The sequence below is a fragment of the Pectinophora gossypiella genome, chromosome 15 (genome assembly GCF_024362695.1).
Source record: "Pectinophora gossypiella chromosome 15, ilPecGoss1.1, whole genome shotgun sequence".
Classification (NCBI taxonomy): Eukaryota; Metazoa; Arthropoda; class Insecta; order Lepidoptera; family Gelechiidae; genus Pectinophora; species Pectinophora gossypiella.
The window spans coordinates 14,842,287-14,863,576 of record NC_065418.1 but is presented as its reverse complement, the minus strand read 5'-3'; the positions used below and the strand labels follow the sequence as shown (position 1 = coordinate 14,863,576).

The window sequence follows — 21,290 nt, the reverse complement described above, 5'->3', positions numbered from 1 at the left end:
GAGGCAGCATCACGTAGGGCCCAAAAAACCCCTAGAAAATAATCAATTGTGTAATCGTCCCAACAACTGAATCATAGTGGGCCCAGTTACCTACTATCAAATTAGAAAAGGGCAAACTCGTCCCTGGGCCCAGTTTAAGCCTGTGACGAGATGTCCCCTAAGTCATTAAAAATTCGTCTGCAGTATAATAGCTCTTTTTAATTAGCATTGTTTTAACTTTGTGTTCTTATAAATAAATTCGTTTGTACGACTTGATAAATTTGTGAATTATGTTTGTTTCAGGTGGGCCAGAGTCCTGGTAGAAGATGCAAACTAAAAACATTAACCTGAGCCAAGAACAAAGAAACAAGGATACCTGTGAAATTCAAGTAAGTCATCCATCTATCTCCATAGCGTTATCCCGTTTTCCCAGGGTCCGCTTGCCTCACTGAAGATTTTACAGGTCTGTTTTTTTACAAAAGCAACTGCCTGTCTGACCTTTCAAACGGCGAAGTGAAAACCAGCCCAATACAGATTAGGTCACATGCCTCTGAAACGCATTTCCCGAGAATGGGTTTCCTCATCATGTTTTCCTTCACGGATGAGCAAGTAAGACGTTATAAGGGTTATATAAATGATGATTATGACCTCGGACCGATTTGCGCGTCAAAGATGTGCCCAAAATTGCGCACGTGAGCACACCGTTTTGAAAATTGTTAGCAGCAGGGGGACGGACCTTCAACTCGTCATGTATAGCATCGAGGTTTACTATACGCTGTTGCTCGAACTCGTGACTTAAGTAGATTTTTTTTTTTTTATTAATTGTAAGGATTATAAATACCGAAGTGGTAAAAGAGAACATTTATGTATCGACCGTCTTTCACAAAGTACGATTAGACTCTTCGACCATTAGCCCCATAGAAGAAATACTTTTATATTTATAAGTAGAACTCTATAGTTTCTGCTCTCATTGCTGCCTTTTCAGCGACTGTTCAACATCTCCTTTACACTGTAATTAACACACCAATACCGCCATCTCTGATCAGATTCTTGTAATAACCACAGCACATACTCGTCTTGCAATTCTGAAGTAGCGTGTGCTTGCTAGTAACCGAGTTATTACACAGATGGCGCTGAAGTATTTCCTGTACCAACAACCAAAAATATTTTATTGTTAATTATGATTGTTTTCACTGCTTATAGTTGTATAAGATAGCAAAAAAAATATACTTCTACATATTTTTTTTTTTTAATATAAAATAACATAATTTTATAGACTCTACCTAGACTTGTCTATTTCAAGATCTTTTTCTCTGATTACGTAGTATTTTTTTTAACAAAATACTTTGATTTTTCTGCAATTTCCTTTTCAGAAAATGTGTCGGCAAGACAGCGCGGTGGACGGGTCGTCGGTTCAGTTCCCGGTCATGCACACCGGTTCCGCGTATATCGGTCAGTATGCAATATTACGGACAATGATATGAATAATTGATTCATTTCCACTGAATAAATGTTTATTTTCACATCGCGTGAGTTCTTGTGAAGTTCAGTGCTATTTTTGGTTAAAAAAAATGTATGTATAAAAGTGTCTCTAAGGTACCCTACTATTGTATACGTAGATTTGAAGTACCACTGGTAATATTGGCTCGTTTGAAAGCTGATTTAGGAATTAGCTATCAGCAAAGTTTTTCGGTAAAATTATGTGTTGTTCAAGTAATTTGTACCAAAAAGTTTTTTTCTATAAACTTTTCGTCATCATCTCCCTAGCATTACCCCATTTTTCACAGGGTCCGCTTACCTAACTTGAAGATTTGACAGGTCCGGTTTTTTACAGAAGCGACTGCCTGTCTGACCTTCCAACCCGCGAAGGGAAAACTAGCCCATTACAGGTTAGGTCACATACGTACCTCCAAAAATGCATTTCTCGGGAAAGTGGGTGTCTTCACGATGTTTTCCTTCACAGCTGAACACGTGATAATCATTTATGAGCCAAATATGAATTCAAAAACAAATTCGACAATCACTGGTGTAGGCCTGTGCTGGATTCGAACCTGCGACCTCAAAGTGAGAGGGGTAGATACGCGCCTGCACAAAACTCTAACAGGATAAACTATGTCCATATTCAATCAACATTGAGGGCATTTTGTCCATTAGTAAGACATTTATGTTATGTAATGTAAAACTGAGAAAAAAATAATTAAACAAATTACAGAAATTCCATTAGCGGTCTCTACAAAACTGTACAGAAGTACTTAATTAACAGTAATATACTACCACTTAAACGAAAATCCAATCCAGTATGCATGGACATTACAAGCCACTTATGAACTTAAGACTTTTGAATGAAACCACTTAATTGTCCTACCTGATTTCGGGCACGGACAAAAAACGTCTGTAATAAAAAAGGACAAAACATTATTAACATGTGTTTTCGCTTACGTGTGAGCGAGACGTGCATATGAAGCCCTGGTGGTGCTGTGTTCCTGCTAGCGCACAGTGGTGTGTTTACATCTACATTTGGGACCCAAAAACGGCCTCGGTGGAACAAACTAAGGCACACTGCCATATGTGTCAGTCGATAGAGAGATCCGTTAGAGGCAGACACCTGAATCGTGCTCAGAAAACCAAACACAGATAAAAATCTTTCGTTCAATAAGGTCGACTAACAAAGAAAAATCATATGAAATTCGTCCTGTCGCGCGCGGTTTTTAAAACCTCTCTTTTATTCATGGTTTCTCGAAAATTTACAAGATGAAGTCAGTTGTAAATTACATGAAGTTGAGTGATTAAAAGTGAAAGTCCGAAGAATGTTGCCGGTACAGTGTTTTTGTTTATAATTTTGGTTGTTCAAGAAATTTTTCAAACTGGATCCGAGGAGGAGAGGTATTTTGGGATCTCCCACGTTATCATTTTACAGTAAGTTCTTAGTAATAGCAATTTAGAGTGTAAGTTTTGACGAAATCTAACCTCAAACTATGTTTGCGCGTGCGTCACCTTACGAAATAAACTTGATAGACAACTTTCCGAGCACTCATGGTGTAGTTAGTAAACATAACTTATAATTTTTCAGCTAAGTAACAGATGGCGCTGTCTTAACATTTGTAATGATACGATCTAGGAACTTGTAATTTATTTACAGTGCATATAATTACGAAGTATTGTTTCAATCTTTTTATTACACAGCTAAAGTTTAAAAACACTAAGTAATTTTCAATCACAGGCAAACAAAGAGAAGATGACCAAAGAATTTTAAAACAAAAGAACTTTAAAACAGGGTAGATATAATTTTAGTTGCGTGCAGATAAGTGAGATCGCCCTTCATAGTGCCTTTGCGCATGCGATGATGCGATCCTCACGAAATTATAGCGATTGATCTTACCTAAGTGAAACTTATTTTATGCTACAAACGATGTTTAGGGTTTAAAGTTATTGTTTTAGGGTTAAAATTGAGCTATAGAACAGAATGAGGCTTAATAACCCTCCCCAGGGTTGCTGAGATTGGTAATCCTCACAACTCACACGATAGAAGAAGACTGTATTACCTATGTATTTTCCTGGGTCTATAGTTAGATTACCAACCCCATCAACCCTGTTGTCAGGGTTACTATTGAACCGCCAAAGGCCCCTGACATGGCTCATGTAACGAATACTAACATGCATCGGTAAGTAGTAACCGGGACCAACGACTTAACGTGCCCTCCGAAGCACGGATTATCTTACTTCCGGACAATCAGGTGATCAGCCTGTGATGTCCTAACCAAACTAGGGATCACGAAGTGATTTTTGTGATATACAGTAAAAGCACGGAATCATCTTATTTTTTCGGACAATCAGATGATTCAAACCTGAAAAGTCCTTACCAAACAAAAGACAGACTCACAAAATGATTTCGACAATGTCCCCGGAACCCGGACCTCCAGATCGTGAGCCTAACGCTCTAACCACTAACCAGAGACGCTGCAGCGCTGAATACAATAACCCAGAGTAAACCTGAAGAAAAAGGGAAGGATTTATAATATTTTTTATTCTTTGTAGGTTCTCTAGACCTTCAAGTAGTGGCAAAAAGTTGTAGAGCTCATTTAGCTTAGGTTTATTTATGACAAAAATAATAATTTCGTTCATCGAATGGCATGGTTATTATACTAAGCTAGGGTTCCAACACCCTTAAAAAATACTTGATGCCAATGATAAACGCACAATATACAATATTTATAATATATATTAATTTTATATATTTATATATAATATAAATTGTAGTTAAATGTACATATTTTATGTAGGTTGTTCTTTTAATTATTTATTTTGTTACAATGAACTAACCTGCTATTATTATACTTGTACAAAATTTTCCTGTACACAAAGGTTGCCTGGAAGAAATTGCTGCATGAGCAATAAGGCCGCCTGTTGTGCATTTCTGTTTTTTTGTTTCCTTGTTGTCCGTTTTTTGTGTCCATTGTGCTCAATAAAGTATTTTATCTATCTATCTATAAATATTACAGAGTTCAAAATGATTCATTCTACAAGACAAATTCTATCAACCACTAACAGCATCATTTTAGTAATGTGACCATATGTGACCATTACGTAAAATATCCATAACAACAATACATAATAACAACAATAAGTCAAGGATATTCAAAATTGTGGGTGTAACGTTTTGTTTCCGAGAATGCATCGGTTACGAACCATTTTTGGCAATATGCGTGTGCGTTGGTGTTGTGGCTTTAAATGCGCGTCGATTGAGTTTTACTGCGTGCAAAGACTAATAATTCGAAAACGTGCATAGATAAATAAACCCAGGTATGTTTTTTTTTAATAAGTCTTATTCGTATCGTGTGGGTTGTGAGGTGGAATACCAGCCTCATCAACCCTGGTGTCAGGGTTATTATTGAGCCGCCATAGGCCCCTGACATGACTCATGTAACGATTACGTACTTACAGCAGTAAGTAGTAACCGAGACCAACGACTTAACGTGCCTACTCTGGGTCATTTTTATCCAAAGCGCGGTACAATTATACTGACAATTCTCATTGGCCAAGGACCACATTTAACCAATTTTGACCTTAACCGTCAAGTGTGGGCGTGACTAGAGTAGATCAAAGCACCGCAAATGCAGGAAGGTATTTTAAATCGATATTTTTTGTCCGATTGGCAATGTCACAAATCGATTTGGCCAACACGATTTCAAGTTAACTGTCCACCCACTTATATTACACTTAATTGTGTATCGTTTTGTAACTTTTTTGTGACAGTTAATAAAAAAAAAATTGAAGAGTGACAGGTTGCCAAATTGTTAAAATAGAGAATTTGTTACGTTTTGATATAAGCCGTTTTTTTCTAGGACAAGGTAACTTATTAAAAAGCTGTAGAGAAATAAGTCCTGGAGTACGGTCACGAGTACTAATATGTATATACTTTGAAACCATGTCACATTAACTTTTTTGACATATTAAACCGTAAGTCTTATTAAATGTCAAATATGATAGTTCGACAGGGTTCTAAAGTGGGTACATGATATTGCTCATGACTGTACACTCCCACTTCGCATTAAAAACCGACTTTTGTGACAGTTTTTTTTTAGTAACAGCTGATTGTACTTCTGTTGTCAGTTTGTTATTAAAGCAAAAAAGTAAAAGCAAAAATTATTCATTTACCAAGTAAAAGTAAAATTCAATACGATCTATTCTGAACCGGCGGCGTGCGTGTTAGAAACAATTGATGATGTGGAGGAAGCAAGAGAAGTATGTCAGGATCGAAGCAAATGGTATTCCATAGTCTTTGCTTACCCCGGTGGGGAACAGGTGAGAGTTTATCTATGTATGTATAAAAGTCAAATTAACACAGGTGAACAGTGGTCCCTGCACCATTGTTCTTTATGTTGTATTTTTATGTGAAGTAAGGTATATTATATTGTAGTGTAAGTATACCAATTTAAAACTTCAGGTCAAGACAGCTCGAGCATGTACTCATCAGTTTTAGACAATCTAGTTCGATGGGGCTTGCATAACAAACTTTGTTTTTTTTTTCTTTTTTTTTCATTATATCATTAATCTAAATACATGGTTTGAATCATGCCGTTAAACCACAGAGGTTTGTCTCGGCACCCATAAAAAAAGTTAAAAGCCCTTAAATAATAATAAAAAAAACTAGTCAAGTCTTTGATGAGAGTGGAGGAAGCGAATGTGATGAGGATCAGGATCGTAGTAAGTGGACTTCAGTGGTCTCTGCCTTCCCCGACGGGAAATAAGCGTGATCTTACGTATGTATCTGTGCGTATCAATTTAATTTTACGTGCAATGAAGTGTCAGAATATCGCACTGTTTATAGGCTGTTTAGTTTATTCACAAAAAACATAAACAGCTTATACACGCCCCACTGCTGGGCACAGGCCTCCCCTGAATCAACCAGAGGGGGTATGGAGCATACTCCACCACGCTGCTCCACTGCGGGTTGGTGGAGGTGTTTGGGCCAGTACCCCAGGACCAACGGCTTAGCGTGGCTTCCGAAACACGGAATCATCTTACTTTTTCGGACAATCAGGTGATTTAAGCCTGCAATGTCCTTACCAAACAAAACACACTCTCACAAGACCACGGAGGATTTTAGTTTATTAAATGACAAAAACACAAAATACTTAGTACCTATAAAATTTTACAAAATAACATGCCATGAACTATAATTTATATTAAAAACTGGTAAGAATAAATGACATAAGTGAACCCCTGAGAACGCCGTGGGCAATGTTTTATAGCCCAGCAGTGGGATGACGAAATCCTCCTGTAACCACATCTCACGACCTATCATCTGTCTATCATAAAAATATCAATAATGACCACTACTTTCATAGACCTGGAATTAACGCTATAGGAGTGAAGACTAACCAATAAATTAATTTGCTGTCTTCTTCTATCGTGTGGATTGTGAGGTGTATTACCAACCCCATCAACCCTGGTGTCAGGGTTATTACTGAGCCGCCATAGGCCCCTGACATGACTCATAACGACTACGTAAGTAGTAAACTAGTAACCGGGACCAACGGCGGGGCTTAACGTGCCTACCGAAGCACGGGTCATCTCACTTTGGGACAATCTGGGGCCTGTTTAATAATACTTACAATTGTAAATTACAACGACAATTTGATGTACATTACGTAGCTAATTTGAAACTGCAAAATATTTGTGATCACACACTCCGCAATGTACATCAAATTGCCATTGTAATTTACAATTGTAAGTTTTATTAAACAGGCCCCAGGTGATCAGCCTGTAATGTCGTAACCAAACTAGGGATTACAAAGTGATTTTTGTGATTTGTCCCCACCGGGATTTGAACCCGGAACCTCCAGATTGTGAGCACAACGCTCAACCACTGGACCACGGAGGCCGTTTGCTGTGGTCCTGTGGTACACCGACTTGCTTCTCAATCGGGAAGCGCCGATTCGAAACCCGTTACCGGACTTGCACCAATGAGTTATTAATTTTACCTTCAGTGCAGTTTTCACTAACACAGTTGTCTCGACCATTATAGACGGCGATACGGTTCACCATCAATCACGTTGGTCTAACAGAAAGCTATTTTTCTGTATATGTATACTTAGTTCATCTTACGATAGATATACCTCTATCTACCCTAAAGGAAGATAGTCTCCGGAGAAAAGAATCTGCAAGAAAAGCCTCGGTACAGGACCCTAGACGTTCTTTAAAGAAAAACTTAAAATATTTTATATAATTTAGTAATTTGGCTGCTTAATATCAGTTCCCAGACAGTTAATCCCACGCATTCTTAAATTGTAAATAATCACTAACCTTCTACTACTTACAAATGTAAGTAAGTTGTCGTTACATGAGCCATGTCAGGGGCTCTTGGCGGCACAATAATAACCCTGACACCAGGGTTGATGAGGCTGGTAATCCACCTTACAACCCATACGATAGAAGAAGATACTAACCTTATAATAATATTACTACATACAAAACTATCTAACTTTCCAAACTTACTTAATCAAACTAATAAGAAGTTTCTTAACACATTCTTTCATCCTTACCCCAGACCAAAACTCAAGTAGATAAACCGGCTACTAATGAAAGTGTGCGAAATGTTACAGCGTTAGTGGTATATGATTACCTTTGTAATTGGCACCTTTATAACTACATAATGAAGGATCCAGCCACCTTGACTTAAACAGATTAAAGGCGCATTTTGTTTGACATTTTGTTTTTACTATAATTGTTATGTGGGTTAGCAGGTATTAGCTGATCTATGGAAGGGTTGTCAGGCGTGTTTTTAAAAACTATGCCATTGAGAAAGTAAAGTGGTGTATAGGGATCGTAGTTAGTGGAATTCTGTGGTCTCATGTATATATACAGGGTGTTAGTGACATCGTAACGAAAACTTTGAGGGGTGATTGAGGCCATGATTCTGAGATTATATCAATTGGAATTTTCCGTCGCAAAAGTATGGAATTGAAAATAATTAAAAAAAAAAAACAAAAAATTACAGGATGATTCAGACTGAAAATTCCACTTGATATCAACTCAGAATCATGGTCTGAACCATCCCCCTCAGTATTCGTTACGGTGTCACTAACACCCATACCTACTTGTATGGCTACCGTATGTACTTGTGTGGGGTGTCAGTGACATCGTAACGAATACTGAGGGGGATGATTCAGCTGATTATTCTGAGTTCATATCAAGTGGAATTTTCCATTGCAAAAGTATAGAATTGAAAATAATTAAAAAAAAAACTAAAAAAATCATGAATTTTGCGACGAAAAATTCCACTTGATATTAACTCAGAATCATGGTCTGAATCATCCCCCTGAGTATTCGTTACGATGTCACTGACACCCTGTATATCATCAAACCTTACTAACATCATATTTAATTATTCATAATAGATTTTTATTATTCATGCTCATAATCACATTAAATAACGTTATTTCATTTACTTTAAGTACCTATCTTCCATCCTCCTATCCTCTATGAAGTTAGGATTGCAACACAGTTCATCTTTCGATTGATGTATCTTTGACTAGCCCAAATGTAAATACAGTCGTGAACATGATGTTATGTTGAAATTATTCTAAGACAGTTTTAATTACCTAATATCCAATTCTTTGAATTATTTAGAAGACATGACGTTTGCCTTTTTTTATCTTCCATATAAGTTCTTGGTTTTCCCTTTCCTTCTATCTTCCTTTTCATAAATTCGTGGTGTCTTATTTAGTGTCCCATCATCTTGTATCTTCTGCCAATGTCTTATTTTTTTTGTCTCTTTTCCTTTACTCTTTCAAGCACTTCCTCATTAGTAATCTTTTCTGCCCAACTTATTCTTTCCAACCTCCTCAAACACCACATTTGAAAAGCTTCGAGTCTCTCTCTGTCTCACTCTATCTGTCTGTCTCCCTGTTACTGTATACAAAAGAGTTGATGCATGTACGGGTTCTTCAATCAATCAATCAATAATACTTTATTGCACAACGACATATACGTCCTTTGTATATGTCGTTGTGCATAAGCATACGAATAAAAACATAAGCACAATAGGCGGCCTTATTGGTAAACAGAAATTTCTGCCAGGCAACCTAATGGTGAAAGAAATGTATGCATTGGAGCACGGGCTGGTGCAAATTTGCACCGTGCAATAAACATATATTGATACCAACATAACTAAAAAGAATAATAAATAATTAATAATAATAAACATACACACATATATAAACACATACATACATGTGTGTATGTACACATACATAATCATACATACAATAAGCCTATACAATATAATACATATAAGGAGAATAAGAAAAACACTAGGCTCACTAGGCACTCGGTTCTTTTATAAGGACATTCGTAGGTAATGAACCAATGTTATAAAATGTAGGTAGTGTGTGTCTTTACAAATGTTTTTTTTTTTTCAATTTCAGCATCCACTTGACCAACACAAAGTAGGCCCTGAACGCTGATGACAGCCCTGATCCCTCTGCTATTTATAGAACAAATACAATGTGCTAGAGTTTGTAGAGAGATCAGATCTTAACATGCAAAGGTCGGGTGGAAAGGTGGATGCGGTTGAATGAATGACGTGTGAGTGATTAATGAGTCAGTCTTAGAGATGTGAAATTATATTAGATAACCCGATTATTATTGAGTCTACGATCATATTGTAGAGTTAATTATGTACCAAATAAATAACATGAAAAAACATAGGAGTAGGCAGAAGTGTATAATTATACTTATACCTACACCCACATCTCGCCATTTATTTTAAGTCCCATGTAATAGGGAGCGAGCTTATTACCCAAGGGCCCAATCCTGAAAACCATGTGATACTAATTATCTATGATCCTAAATTAAAAATCTTGAATCCAACATATCAATTGATACATTTAATTAATTAATCTGTACCTCTTTTGGGGTTGTCCGCGCATCGCGCAAAAATCATTCAACGAGTTTTAATGAAATTTTGTAGTTTTATGAATTAAACGATGTTGATACTACACAAATCATTACTTACACTTTACTCATGCGTGGAGATTTAACCCATGCTATTATTTTTGCTTCTATGCTGTTCTGGGAGTATTTAAAAAACATAGAACACGTTCAGCTGCTTCTCTTTCCGGGCATGTCGTAAAAACCGACAGAGGGATTGTGTCCTCTAACATGATGGACTAATGTTATGGGCGATAGACTGATCCCTTATCACCATAAGGTTCATCATATCCATCTTTGGACTTCGTATCAACAGTGGCTGCAAGAGTTGTCTTTGATTACTTGTGGCTCTGCCCACCCCATTAGGGATTACGGGCGTGAGTTTATGTATGTATGTATGTATTATTTTTGATCGCGGTGAGGTGTGAGTACCTACTTAGTTTGACTTACGATGGATGTACCTCTGACTACCCCAATGGGGATACAGTCGTGAGCTTATGTTATGTTATATTTTTTGAGAATGGAATGCTATGCCGCATTGCACCATTTGGCTTTGTTTTTTTTTTACATGTTACATGCCTTTGTCTCATACTAAAAACAACAACAGCTAACACACCACAATAACACCCTCAAGCGCTCCCCTACCCGGTCATCAGGCAGATGCGCAAGCGCAGGGGTCGCAAATATCAACTGCGGGCCGGAAACGATGCACCTGTGTACACTCTGTGACCTGCTATGGCCGTAAAGTTGGCGGGGTTTTGGTAATAATATGCTAAAATATATTAGTTCAATATTTGGATTGAGTTTCTTTAATTATTTGAATTCTTCTTCTATCGTGTGGGTTATGAGGTGAATTACCAACCTCATCAATCCTGGTGTCACGGTTACTATTAAGCCGCCAAAGGCCACTGACATAACTTTTGCCACGACTACGTACTTGAAACTTACTTAACGTGCCTTCCGAAGCACAGCAGGGGCCTGTTTAATAAAACTTACAATTGTAAATTACAACGACAATTTGGTGTCCATTACGTAGCTAATATGAAACTGCAAAATATTCGTGATCACCCACTCCGCAATATACATCAAATTGTCATTGTAATTTACAATTGTAAGTTTTATTAAACAGGCCCCAGGTCAGCATCTTACTTTCGGACAATCAGGTGATCAGCCTGTAATGTCCTAACCAAACTAGGGATCACAAAGTGATTTTTGTGATATGTCCCCACCGGGATTCAAACCCGGGCCCTCCGGTTCGTGAGCTCAACGCTCAACCACTAAATCACGGAGGCCGTTTTGTTTAGTTATTTAAATTACAGAATATCATGATATCACAGAACAACATGTGCTCACGACTACTGATACTAGCGTAGTCAGAAGTACATCCATCGCAACATGAACTAAGGAACCACACCTCACCGAGTTTTCTGTTACCCCAACCTGATAGATGGTGAGATGTATCGCTGTCTATAATGGTCGAGCCAATTGTTTTATTGAAAACTGGACTAAAGATAAATGAATCATTGCACTGGTGCAAATCCGGTACCGGAGTTCTTTTTTTTTTTTTTGACGTGACTTATTGTAGATTTGCCGCAGATGGCATTAACTACTTGGCCGGACAAATGGGGAGCGCTGAAGGCTCTCACCCGGTACAACGTTTAAGACAACAGGCCTGAGGGTGCCCAGTTGGGCGCGAACCTCGGCTCAGGGCGTCGTCTGAGAGGAAAAATATTTGAAAGAATTAATCGACCCTAGTGGGTCGATAGCGATAAGCGCTGAATGAGGGAAATCGTCGACCACGCCGGCGGGGTCGGTGTCGGGGCCCTGAAGTGTTTGGTGTCGCGAGCTGATTGGCTGCCTCTATGGCGGTACCGGAGTTCGAACCGGCGCTCTCCGTTTGAGAAGCAGCATAGAAATAATTTATCAGGCACCTCTCTCTCTGTCTCTCTCTCTCTCTCTCTCTCTCTATTTAAGAGCTACGCTTTTGTCGGTGGAGTAATCGCCATTCCTCTCTTCTTCCCGCCAAAACCTTCACCTCCTGATACGACACGACCTGCACCTTCTCTTTTATTTGTTTCATAAATGTTATCCTAGGTCTACCCCTTTCTCTCTTCCCTCCATCCAACCACCATCCATCCGCCATCCATTAATGGATAATTCTCTATCTTTAGAAGCCGCTCTATAACGCAAGTTTCATAGCCATACAGTTAGAAAGTTATTAACAGAAAGACGGTTACGGTTGACTGACTGCAGGGGTCTGACCTCAAGGTTGTAAAGGACATGTTTGCCATTTTCTTATAAAATTATACGCTACGCTAGCATTCTGGATTACGAGTACATAGCTCTTGAAAAACTCTTAAGTGTTCCCTTAAAATTTAACCTACCTTTTGTTAGTTTTTCTGTTGATAAGAACGAAAAATAAAATAATTGTCATTTTAAATAATTTGACATATAGTTTAACAATCTACCATCATCATCATTAATTTAAGAGACACGCTCTTGTCAGTATAGCATTCTCCATTCTTGTCTATCAAGCGCTAAGTCTTTCACTTCCTTGTAAGACACGACGTTCGCCTTCTCTTTAATTTGTCCCATGTAAGCTCTTCTTCCCCTTCCTCTCTTTCCTTCTATCTTTTCCTTCTCTCTTTCCTTCTATGATGTGTTTAATAAATTCGTCGTGTCTTATTAAGTGTCTAATAATCTTGCCTCTTCTGTTCTCAATAACTCTCAATATTTGTCTGCTTTCCCTTACAACAACAATTTACATAGGTGAGTAAATGTAATTTCTAAAATTTTGCATGATTCTAATGTAGTATTGTTGAGGAGCTCGGTGGTGCAGCGGTAAACGCGCTCGGTCTGCGATTGTTGAAGTTAAGCAACTTACGCAAAGGCCGGTCATAGAATGGGTGACCACAAAAAAAAGTTTTCATCTCGAGCTCCTCCTTGCTTCGGAAGACACGTTAAGCCGTTGGTCCCGGCTGCATTAGCAGTTGTTAATAACCACCAATCCGCACTGGGCCCGCGTGATGGTCTCCCTATCCATCCATAGGGAAGGCCCGTGCCCCAGCAGTGGGGACGTTAATGGGCTGATGATGATGAATGTAGTATTGTAATAATGAACTATTTGCATGTTATTGTCAATAGTTGATTAGGAGAGACTTATTTTACTACGACCAGCAACTTGTAATTATGTACCATTTAAATAAGGGTTCTATTATGATTGATAAGTAAGTAAAGAAAAAACATAGAATGTGGTCTCTCTTTCTCTCTCTCTTCATTTAAGAGCTGCGCTCTTGTCAGTGGAGTAATCGCCATTCCTCTCTTCTCTCCGGCAAATTCTTCACCTCCTGATACGACAGGACCTGCACCTTCTTTTATTTGTTTCATAAATATTCTCCTAGGGTCTACCCCTTTCTCTCTTTAGAATGTGGTCAGCTGACTGATATCATGTTGTTAGAGGTTTTGTGCCGGTTTAATGATAATAGGCTCCCTGTTACATGAGACTTATACACAGCTGGCGACGAGTGGATGCATATTATAATACTAAACACATCTGCATATTTCTTCGGGGAAACAGACATGTTTGTTGGTTTTGTGGTCAGTTGCTTAAAAAAATCGGTTAAAAACCATTACGCAGTAAAGCGACATACGGTAACAATCATTTTTTTGTATGGAACATACAAATTCATGCATAAACTCAACCCTATTTCCCACCGGAGTAAGTAAAGACTATGGAATTCCATTTGCTTCGATCCTGACACACATGAGGTACAAGATAGTGGTCCGGTCAGGAAGAATCACACGTTAAAAGTTGTTTAGAGTACTTACCTATAAGTAATGATAAACAAAGTTGGTATATGACCATTTAGAATATAATATTATATTTAATTACACATTGCTTGTTATATTAATAGCCTTCGTTTAGAACGTGAAATCATCAATCTTATTTCGTGCTACGCCATATTTGTATTAAATTCCATTTAGTTTTTTTTCATTGCAAGCAATGACGGTAAGTATAAGGTGCTGCTTATATGGTTAGATTGTTTTGAAACATAATTTATTTAAATTACCCAAGTGCATTAACTAACAAATATATACCTACATAATATTCATCATCATCATTGGCCTTATACGTTTGTTTCAGACGATTTATGACGTCTTTGCCCCGAAGAAATGCACTTTGTTTCATGGCTGTGCAAGCCAATCCTAGAGCGGCAAACTCTACCACACATTCTGCAGGAGAAGTCTCCAACTGGTGGATTGTTGTCAGTTTGATGGCGTTTCATTCTCCTGCTCGCCAGTGTGTCAAACCAGCGGGCTTAGCACCGTAAGCGTGCGACTCTTTCTCGCCTCGACATACGTCACCCGTCACTCTCTCACAATACTGCACAGAGAGACAGATGATCTCTGTCGCGGCGAGAAAGAGTTGCGTGCTTACGGTGCTAAGCCCGCAGGTGTGGTCATGAGTGTCGCGTCCATCGAGCACACGATCAATATTATGTTTATTGTAAAGCACTCTAGGTCTGGCGTACATACCACGATCAAATCCGTTCCCGGGAATGAGGGTTTCCTCACGATGTTTTCTTTCTCCTTTAAACACCTGCTTATTGATTTCCGTGTGGTTTCTGTCCTGTGTTAAATGTAATGTACCTGTCTGTCTGTGTCTGTGGTGTCCGGAAGTAATAAATGTTTATTTCTTTCTTTCTTTCTTAATCATTACAAGATCCAAACATGAATTAGAAAACATATTCGGAAATCATTGGTTTACACCTGTGCTGGGTTTCGAACCTGCGAGCTGACAGAAATAAAGTACAGCACGAAACACTCGTGATGCATTCAAGCACACACAATCTAAGTTTATTTTAAGTTATACCTGTCATTTTCTTATCCACCGAAAAGGAAAGGGACAGGCATAACATTTATGGAATACACGTCAATTCTATGCAGACATATAAATAACCCTCTCAAATGTTATATTGGCCAATAACCCGACAGAATTATGTTGATAACACGCGTCAAACAGGTTGCATATTAGAGATGCCTACTTTACTCGCCCGGGTCATTCATTCATTTTAAATTAACAGTTGTTAATCATCCTTTTCTTTTTGGCCGATAACAAAATGACGGGTATAACTTAAAATAAATTTAAGAGGTGTCAATTGTCAATAATCTCTGTGTCTATAATGGTGTCTATAATCAATTTTATGATTTGATTTGATTTGATCAACAGAAAGATGAAGACACTGAGATCACGAGTTCATAATAAAATAAGAGCACGTTTCTCCACACCTCATTAAACGTAATAAAAATCATACTTAAATCAATTACCAATTATATTACATCGACTGTCTATAGGAGCCTTTACACACGGCGACTAGCAGTAAAGAAAAAAAAAATGTTCGATGAGGTGTGCGTATTACTAGACTACCAAAATTGGAATATATTCAAATTCAAAATTCAAAAAATTCAAATTCAAAATTATTTAATTATTATTTTCGCGAGCTTATGTTATGTAAATATATAATTTATTATATCTGTGGTACTAATATATTTTTATATAGAAGTATGATGGCCTCTGTGGTCCAGTGGTTGAGCGATATGCTCACGATCCAGAGGTCCCGGGTTCGATTCCCGGTGGGGACAAATCACAAAAAACACTTTGTGATCCCTAGTTTGGTTAGGACATTACAGGTTGGTCACCTGGTTGTCCTAAAAGTAAGATGATCCGTGGCACAATAATAACTCTGACACCAGGTTTGATCGGGTCGGTAATCCACCTCACAACTTACACGATAGTAGAAGAAGATGTAGAAGTCACTGTGGCCCTGTGGTTCACCGGCTGGCTTCTCAAACGGGGAGCGCCAGTTCCAACCCCGGTATCAGATTTGCACCAATGAGTTACTCAATGTAGTTCTTCAGTGCAGTTTTCACTTCACAGTAGTCTCAACCATTTAATAATGATTGCGATGGATGTATCTCTGACTATCCCATTGGGATATAGTCGTGAGCTTATGGCTATGTGGATATTGTAGAATTGCCTTGCATGGCATTCACAACTTGGCCAGACAATTAAGGATGTCCTTCTTCTCTCGTCTGGATTGTGAGATGAACGACCGACCTCATCAAACATAGTGATAAGGAATACACGGTGCGGCAACCGCGCCGCGCGTGGCGCGAATTATATCGAGTGCTATGACCAATAGCCTTACAAAGTTTATCAGCGTAGATTCAAATTCAAAAATATCTTTATTCAATAGGTAACATAGTTACACTTTGAATTCGCATCCGCCTAAAACTACTGCAGCTTCTCACAACACAGATAGCAGATAGAGATACAGAGATCACAGATATCATTCGCAGCGTCTATTGGTCGATTGGTCTATTGGTATTGGTTTATTGATCTACACTTATCTTTATATACAGTTGATGTTGTTAAGAAAATACAGTGTAAGATGACTGTAAGTAAACTAATAAATAAAAATAAAATAAAATAAGCCTTCGATAAAATTCGTGCCACGCGCGACGCGTCGGCTGTGCCGCGGGGGCTATAACGCGTCTGTACCGTTGTAGTCGCCGTGTATAAATACCATGCAGTTGTAATAGCTCACGAATCTGTCACAGTTGCGCAATCCATAATTTGATCAACATGAAATTGGAGAATCTATAATATAGAAAATTTTCGTAACGCACTTATAAAAAATGACTCTATATTTTTTGCAATCGGAAACGTTTATAGTTTTTCAAGAGGAAATGAGTATCGCAATGTGCATGTTTGTTGGTCCAAATTAGTGTTGTTTTTATGACGAATCGTGTGAAATACAGATTATGGGTGGGTGTGTAATTATGACACAATTTATGTAATAATTGAAGCACAATCTATATTCATATTCATATTCATTTATTCGTAATAGTTCGTATTACATGTCATATGTCGTATATAATCTAGGTTACATTCTATTAGTAGAAATTCATTACACATTAAAAACAAAATAAATTAATAATAATCATAAAATGAATACAATAGCGTAATAAAGAAGTCATTCTTAAATATTAAAATAAAATTATGAGTTAAATGAAATAAATTCGTTATAACTATAGAACGTATGCTCAAGAAGCCAACGTTTGAGTCGAGACTTAAAACAGGGCCAAAACTATAGGAACTAGGAGGTGGTTGTTCCACGTATTCCAAAATCTAAAACTATGCTAATATTATAAATGGGAGAATGTGTCTGTCTGTTTAATTGTCCGTCTTTCACGGCAAAACGGAGCGACGAGGTATACACTACATCCACCAGCCTATTTCTTCTGGACTAGTTTATGCTTCACCAGTAAATTAGCCACTCGATAAAAGCCTTTCTCCTGACGTAACACCTACAAACTGTTTTAAGCCATGATAAATGAAAAAACACTGTCATAAAATGATGTTATAATTTAAATTCTAATAATCGAATACGTAAAAACCATCTGCGAAAGTCTTTTGTCAAACCTATACACGTCCCACTGCTGGGCACAGGCCTCCCCTCAATCAACCGGAGGGGGTATGGAGCATACTCCACCACGCTGCTCCAATGCGGGTTGGTGATTTTTACGGCTAATAGCCAGGACCAAAGGTTTGACGAAAGGTTCCTCTAAAGCACGGAATCATCTTACTTTTTCGGACAACCACGTGATTTAAGCCTGAAAAGTCCTTACCAAACAAAGGACAGTCTCACAAAGTGATTTCGACAAATTCCCCATCGGGAATCGAACCCGGACCTCCAGATCGTGAGCCTAGCGCTCTAACCACTAAACTACGGAGGCTGTTGAAACATTACATACAAACAGGTAAGTATATCAACACAGTTTCTGTCTGTCATCACATTGCACAGAAGCCTTTCACCATAACAGCCTCAACGAATCACAACAGATGGTCAATTCGAGTGCCTCTGTAAAAAGTACAATAAATTCTATAAAGAAACCTCTATGTCGTGTCCAGTTATGTTAAAGTCTACTTTGGTATGAACTTGAGCTATTATTATTCGGTACTCACGGGATGTACCGCTAGCATATTACATTTCATGATGAACTGTTTGTCTGCAAAAAAATACAAGACCAGACTTGTTTATTCAGAACATGACACCGGGGTATCGGACTTTTAGGAAGTAGGCACAGAATCTTTATATCAAACGACAATATCCGTGTCCTTGTCTATGCTGTCATTAGACATGCTGCGAGGAGCAGTGATGTATTACGTACACATATCATTGAAATGAAATGAGAATTTATTGTTATAAATGTGGTAGGTAAGTATATCGATGGAAGTAAAGCTTATAGCGCTCAGCACATTTTAGTCATGTTGTGACATCCAGTAATAACGACTTACATAAAGTACTGGAAAATATTACAAAAACACTTATCTACTTATATAAAAAAATAGAAAGAAAAGAAAAAAAAACCTATTTATAAACTGAAAAACTCACTTAAGCTATAGACTGCTTCCCCTTTAACCACTTTTTGAGTTGGGATCCTCATCATCAGCCCATTAACGTCCCCACTGCTGGGGCACGGGCCTTCCCTATGAATGGATAGGGAGATCGGGCCTTAAACCATCACGCGGGCCCAGTGCGGATTGATGGTTATTAACGACTGCTAATGCAGCCGGGACCAACGGCTTAACGTGCCTTCCGAAGCACGGAGGAGCTTGAGATGAAAACTTTTTTTTTGTGGTCACCCATCCTATGACACCCTGGGGTTCATAGGATGGGTTCTGGGGGGACCCTGGGGTTCTGTACTACAAGCTAACGCTTCTCACAGACCCCAGTCTCTCTCACCAACAACTGCATCTTCGTCTTGTTTTATTGGTAATTACCAATTATGTTGATGAGAGAATAATAAAAATATTATTTATTTATTTATTTTACTTATAAATTCTTCATTTATCAGACTTTTTAAAATCTTTTTACCTTAGCTTCCTTTGAACGGTTTAAATCATTATTTTTTACTTTTAATTCTGTCAGAAATATAGGCATTCCAATATTAACACGCTTATTGTGTAACTGAAAATTACATATCGACTTTACACGTGAAATGTTATTTTTCAATAAACACGTTGATTTTATGTGCATAGAGTATGGCAAGAAAAAAACAATCTGAAAACCCTCCTTTCAGATTCTCCCATTTTCCCTAGTGCCCCACATATGGTACATGCACGTATGAGTTTTAAATTTATTGCCTCATATGTGGTTCATACGCAGTGAACGTGTTAACTAATCCAATCTTCTTCTTCTATCGTAAAGATTGTGAGGTGGATTACCAGCCTCATCAAACCTGGTTTCAGGTTTATTATTGAGCTGCCAAAGGCCCCTGGCATGGCTCATGTAACGACTACTTACTTACATCAGTAAGTAGTAACCGGGACTAACGGCTTAACATGCCTTCCGAAGCACGGATCATCTTACTTTTTGGACAATCAGGTGATCAGCCTGTAATGTTCTAACCAAACTAGGGATCACAAAGTGATTTTTGTGATATGTCCCCACCGGCATTCGAACCCGGGACCTCCGGATCGTGAGCTCAACGCTCAACCACTGGACCACGGAGGTCGTCTAATCCAATATTGTTTGAATATTCCATTATTATCTTTTATTGCTGACCATGCCAACGCGCTCAACGTCCACTCTAGCGGCGCACACACGTAAGCCAATGCGTGTAAGATGTTACTTCACAGCACACGTAGTTACGCCACGACACGCTCCGCCACGCGTGGAGAGCCGCTTCCAAACCCAAGTGGCCCTGTTGCTCAGGAGAAGTGAAACACGCTTCATCATCAGTGTCAACATCTGGCCATTTTGTATTCGGAGATCGTGCTTTATCATTATGATCCTCAAACTTCGTCATCTAGTCGCAAACGTATAGATGAGACAGTTTTATTATCAATTTCAAAATAAAAATTGGACATGCTTTAAAATTTGTCGGATTCAATTTTAATTTTGCACTAGTTAATCACCACTCTTTCTTTCTTAAGAGTCTATCTAAAGAGCATATTTTTCTCCTCAAAGAGAAGTCCTTATCTGCCAAAAATATTTTATTTATTTATGTAAGATGACAATTATAGGTAGATGGATGACTAAACAAATAAATAAAAAAAAAACTTTCTTAATCTTTAATCTTTTTTTTTATTTTTTTAAATCCTTTTCTTTCTTAAACGTATTCTTTTTTTTCTTTGATAAATTATCCTAATTTCAATCTTCATCAATACAATATTTTTTCATTAATAGTATTATTTGCTTCGGCAAATACTTTTACTAATATAAGAATTTTGATTTTATCCTTATTTTTTTTCTAGCAATATTGTTATTGATCAGCGACTTATAAAGTTTAAATAAATCAAAGTTTCCATTTTGATTGCTATTCATATACACTCTACTTAGGAACCTCATTAACTGTCTTAGTACATGAGGAACGTGCGATCTGTTGCAACCACTACACACACAGTCAAAGGCTATTCAAAAGTCAAAAGAATTCTGATGAGGAAATAATAGCACCCTGGTGGATGCCACTGTGATTCTTTCATTGTTGTTCTAGATTTTAGGCCGTTTGTGAATATGAAACAATTTTACGGTGGATTTCACTTGTTATGTTGAGTAATGTTTCGTATGAAGTGGTTATTTAGAGCCGATGGTACCGTGTTAGCAAATGTGTAATGCTTGTTGTGTCATTGATGTTTGGATTTTAAGAAAGGTTATGGACATGAAGACATCTCTATTTATCTGTGTTTCGAAGTTTTGAATGAAAATAAAACTAACACCAATTCATGCCAAGTAGTCAATACCATCTGCGGACAATCGACAATAAGTCACGTCAACAAAAAACAAATAAAGTAACACATAATATAACAT

At 37.9% G+C, this 21,290-nt stretch overlaps 1 protein-coding gene across 3 annotated transcripts in view; it reads left to right on the top strand.

Moving 5' to 3' along the window:
- LOC126373283 (uncharacterized) overlaps positions 1–21,290 on the top strand; it is a 99,865-nt gene that overhangs the window by 19,109 nt on the left and 59,466 nt on the right. For all 3 annotated transcript variants that reach the window (XM_050019365.1, XM_050019366.1, XM_050019364.1), the window contains exons 2-3: positions 283–368; positions 1,353–1,431. In XM_050019365.1, coding sequence (XP_049875322.1) covers positions 306–368; positions 1,353–1,431 — 142 coding nt within the window. In that variant the 5' untranslated portion in view covers positions 283–305. The remainder of the gene's footprint in view (positions 1–282; positions 369–1,352; positions 1,432–21,290) is intronic.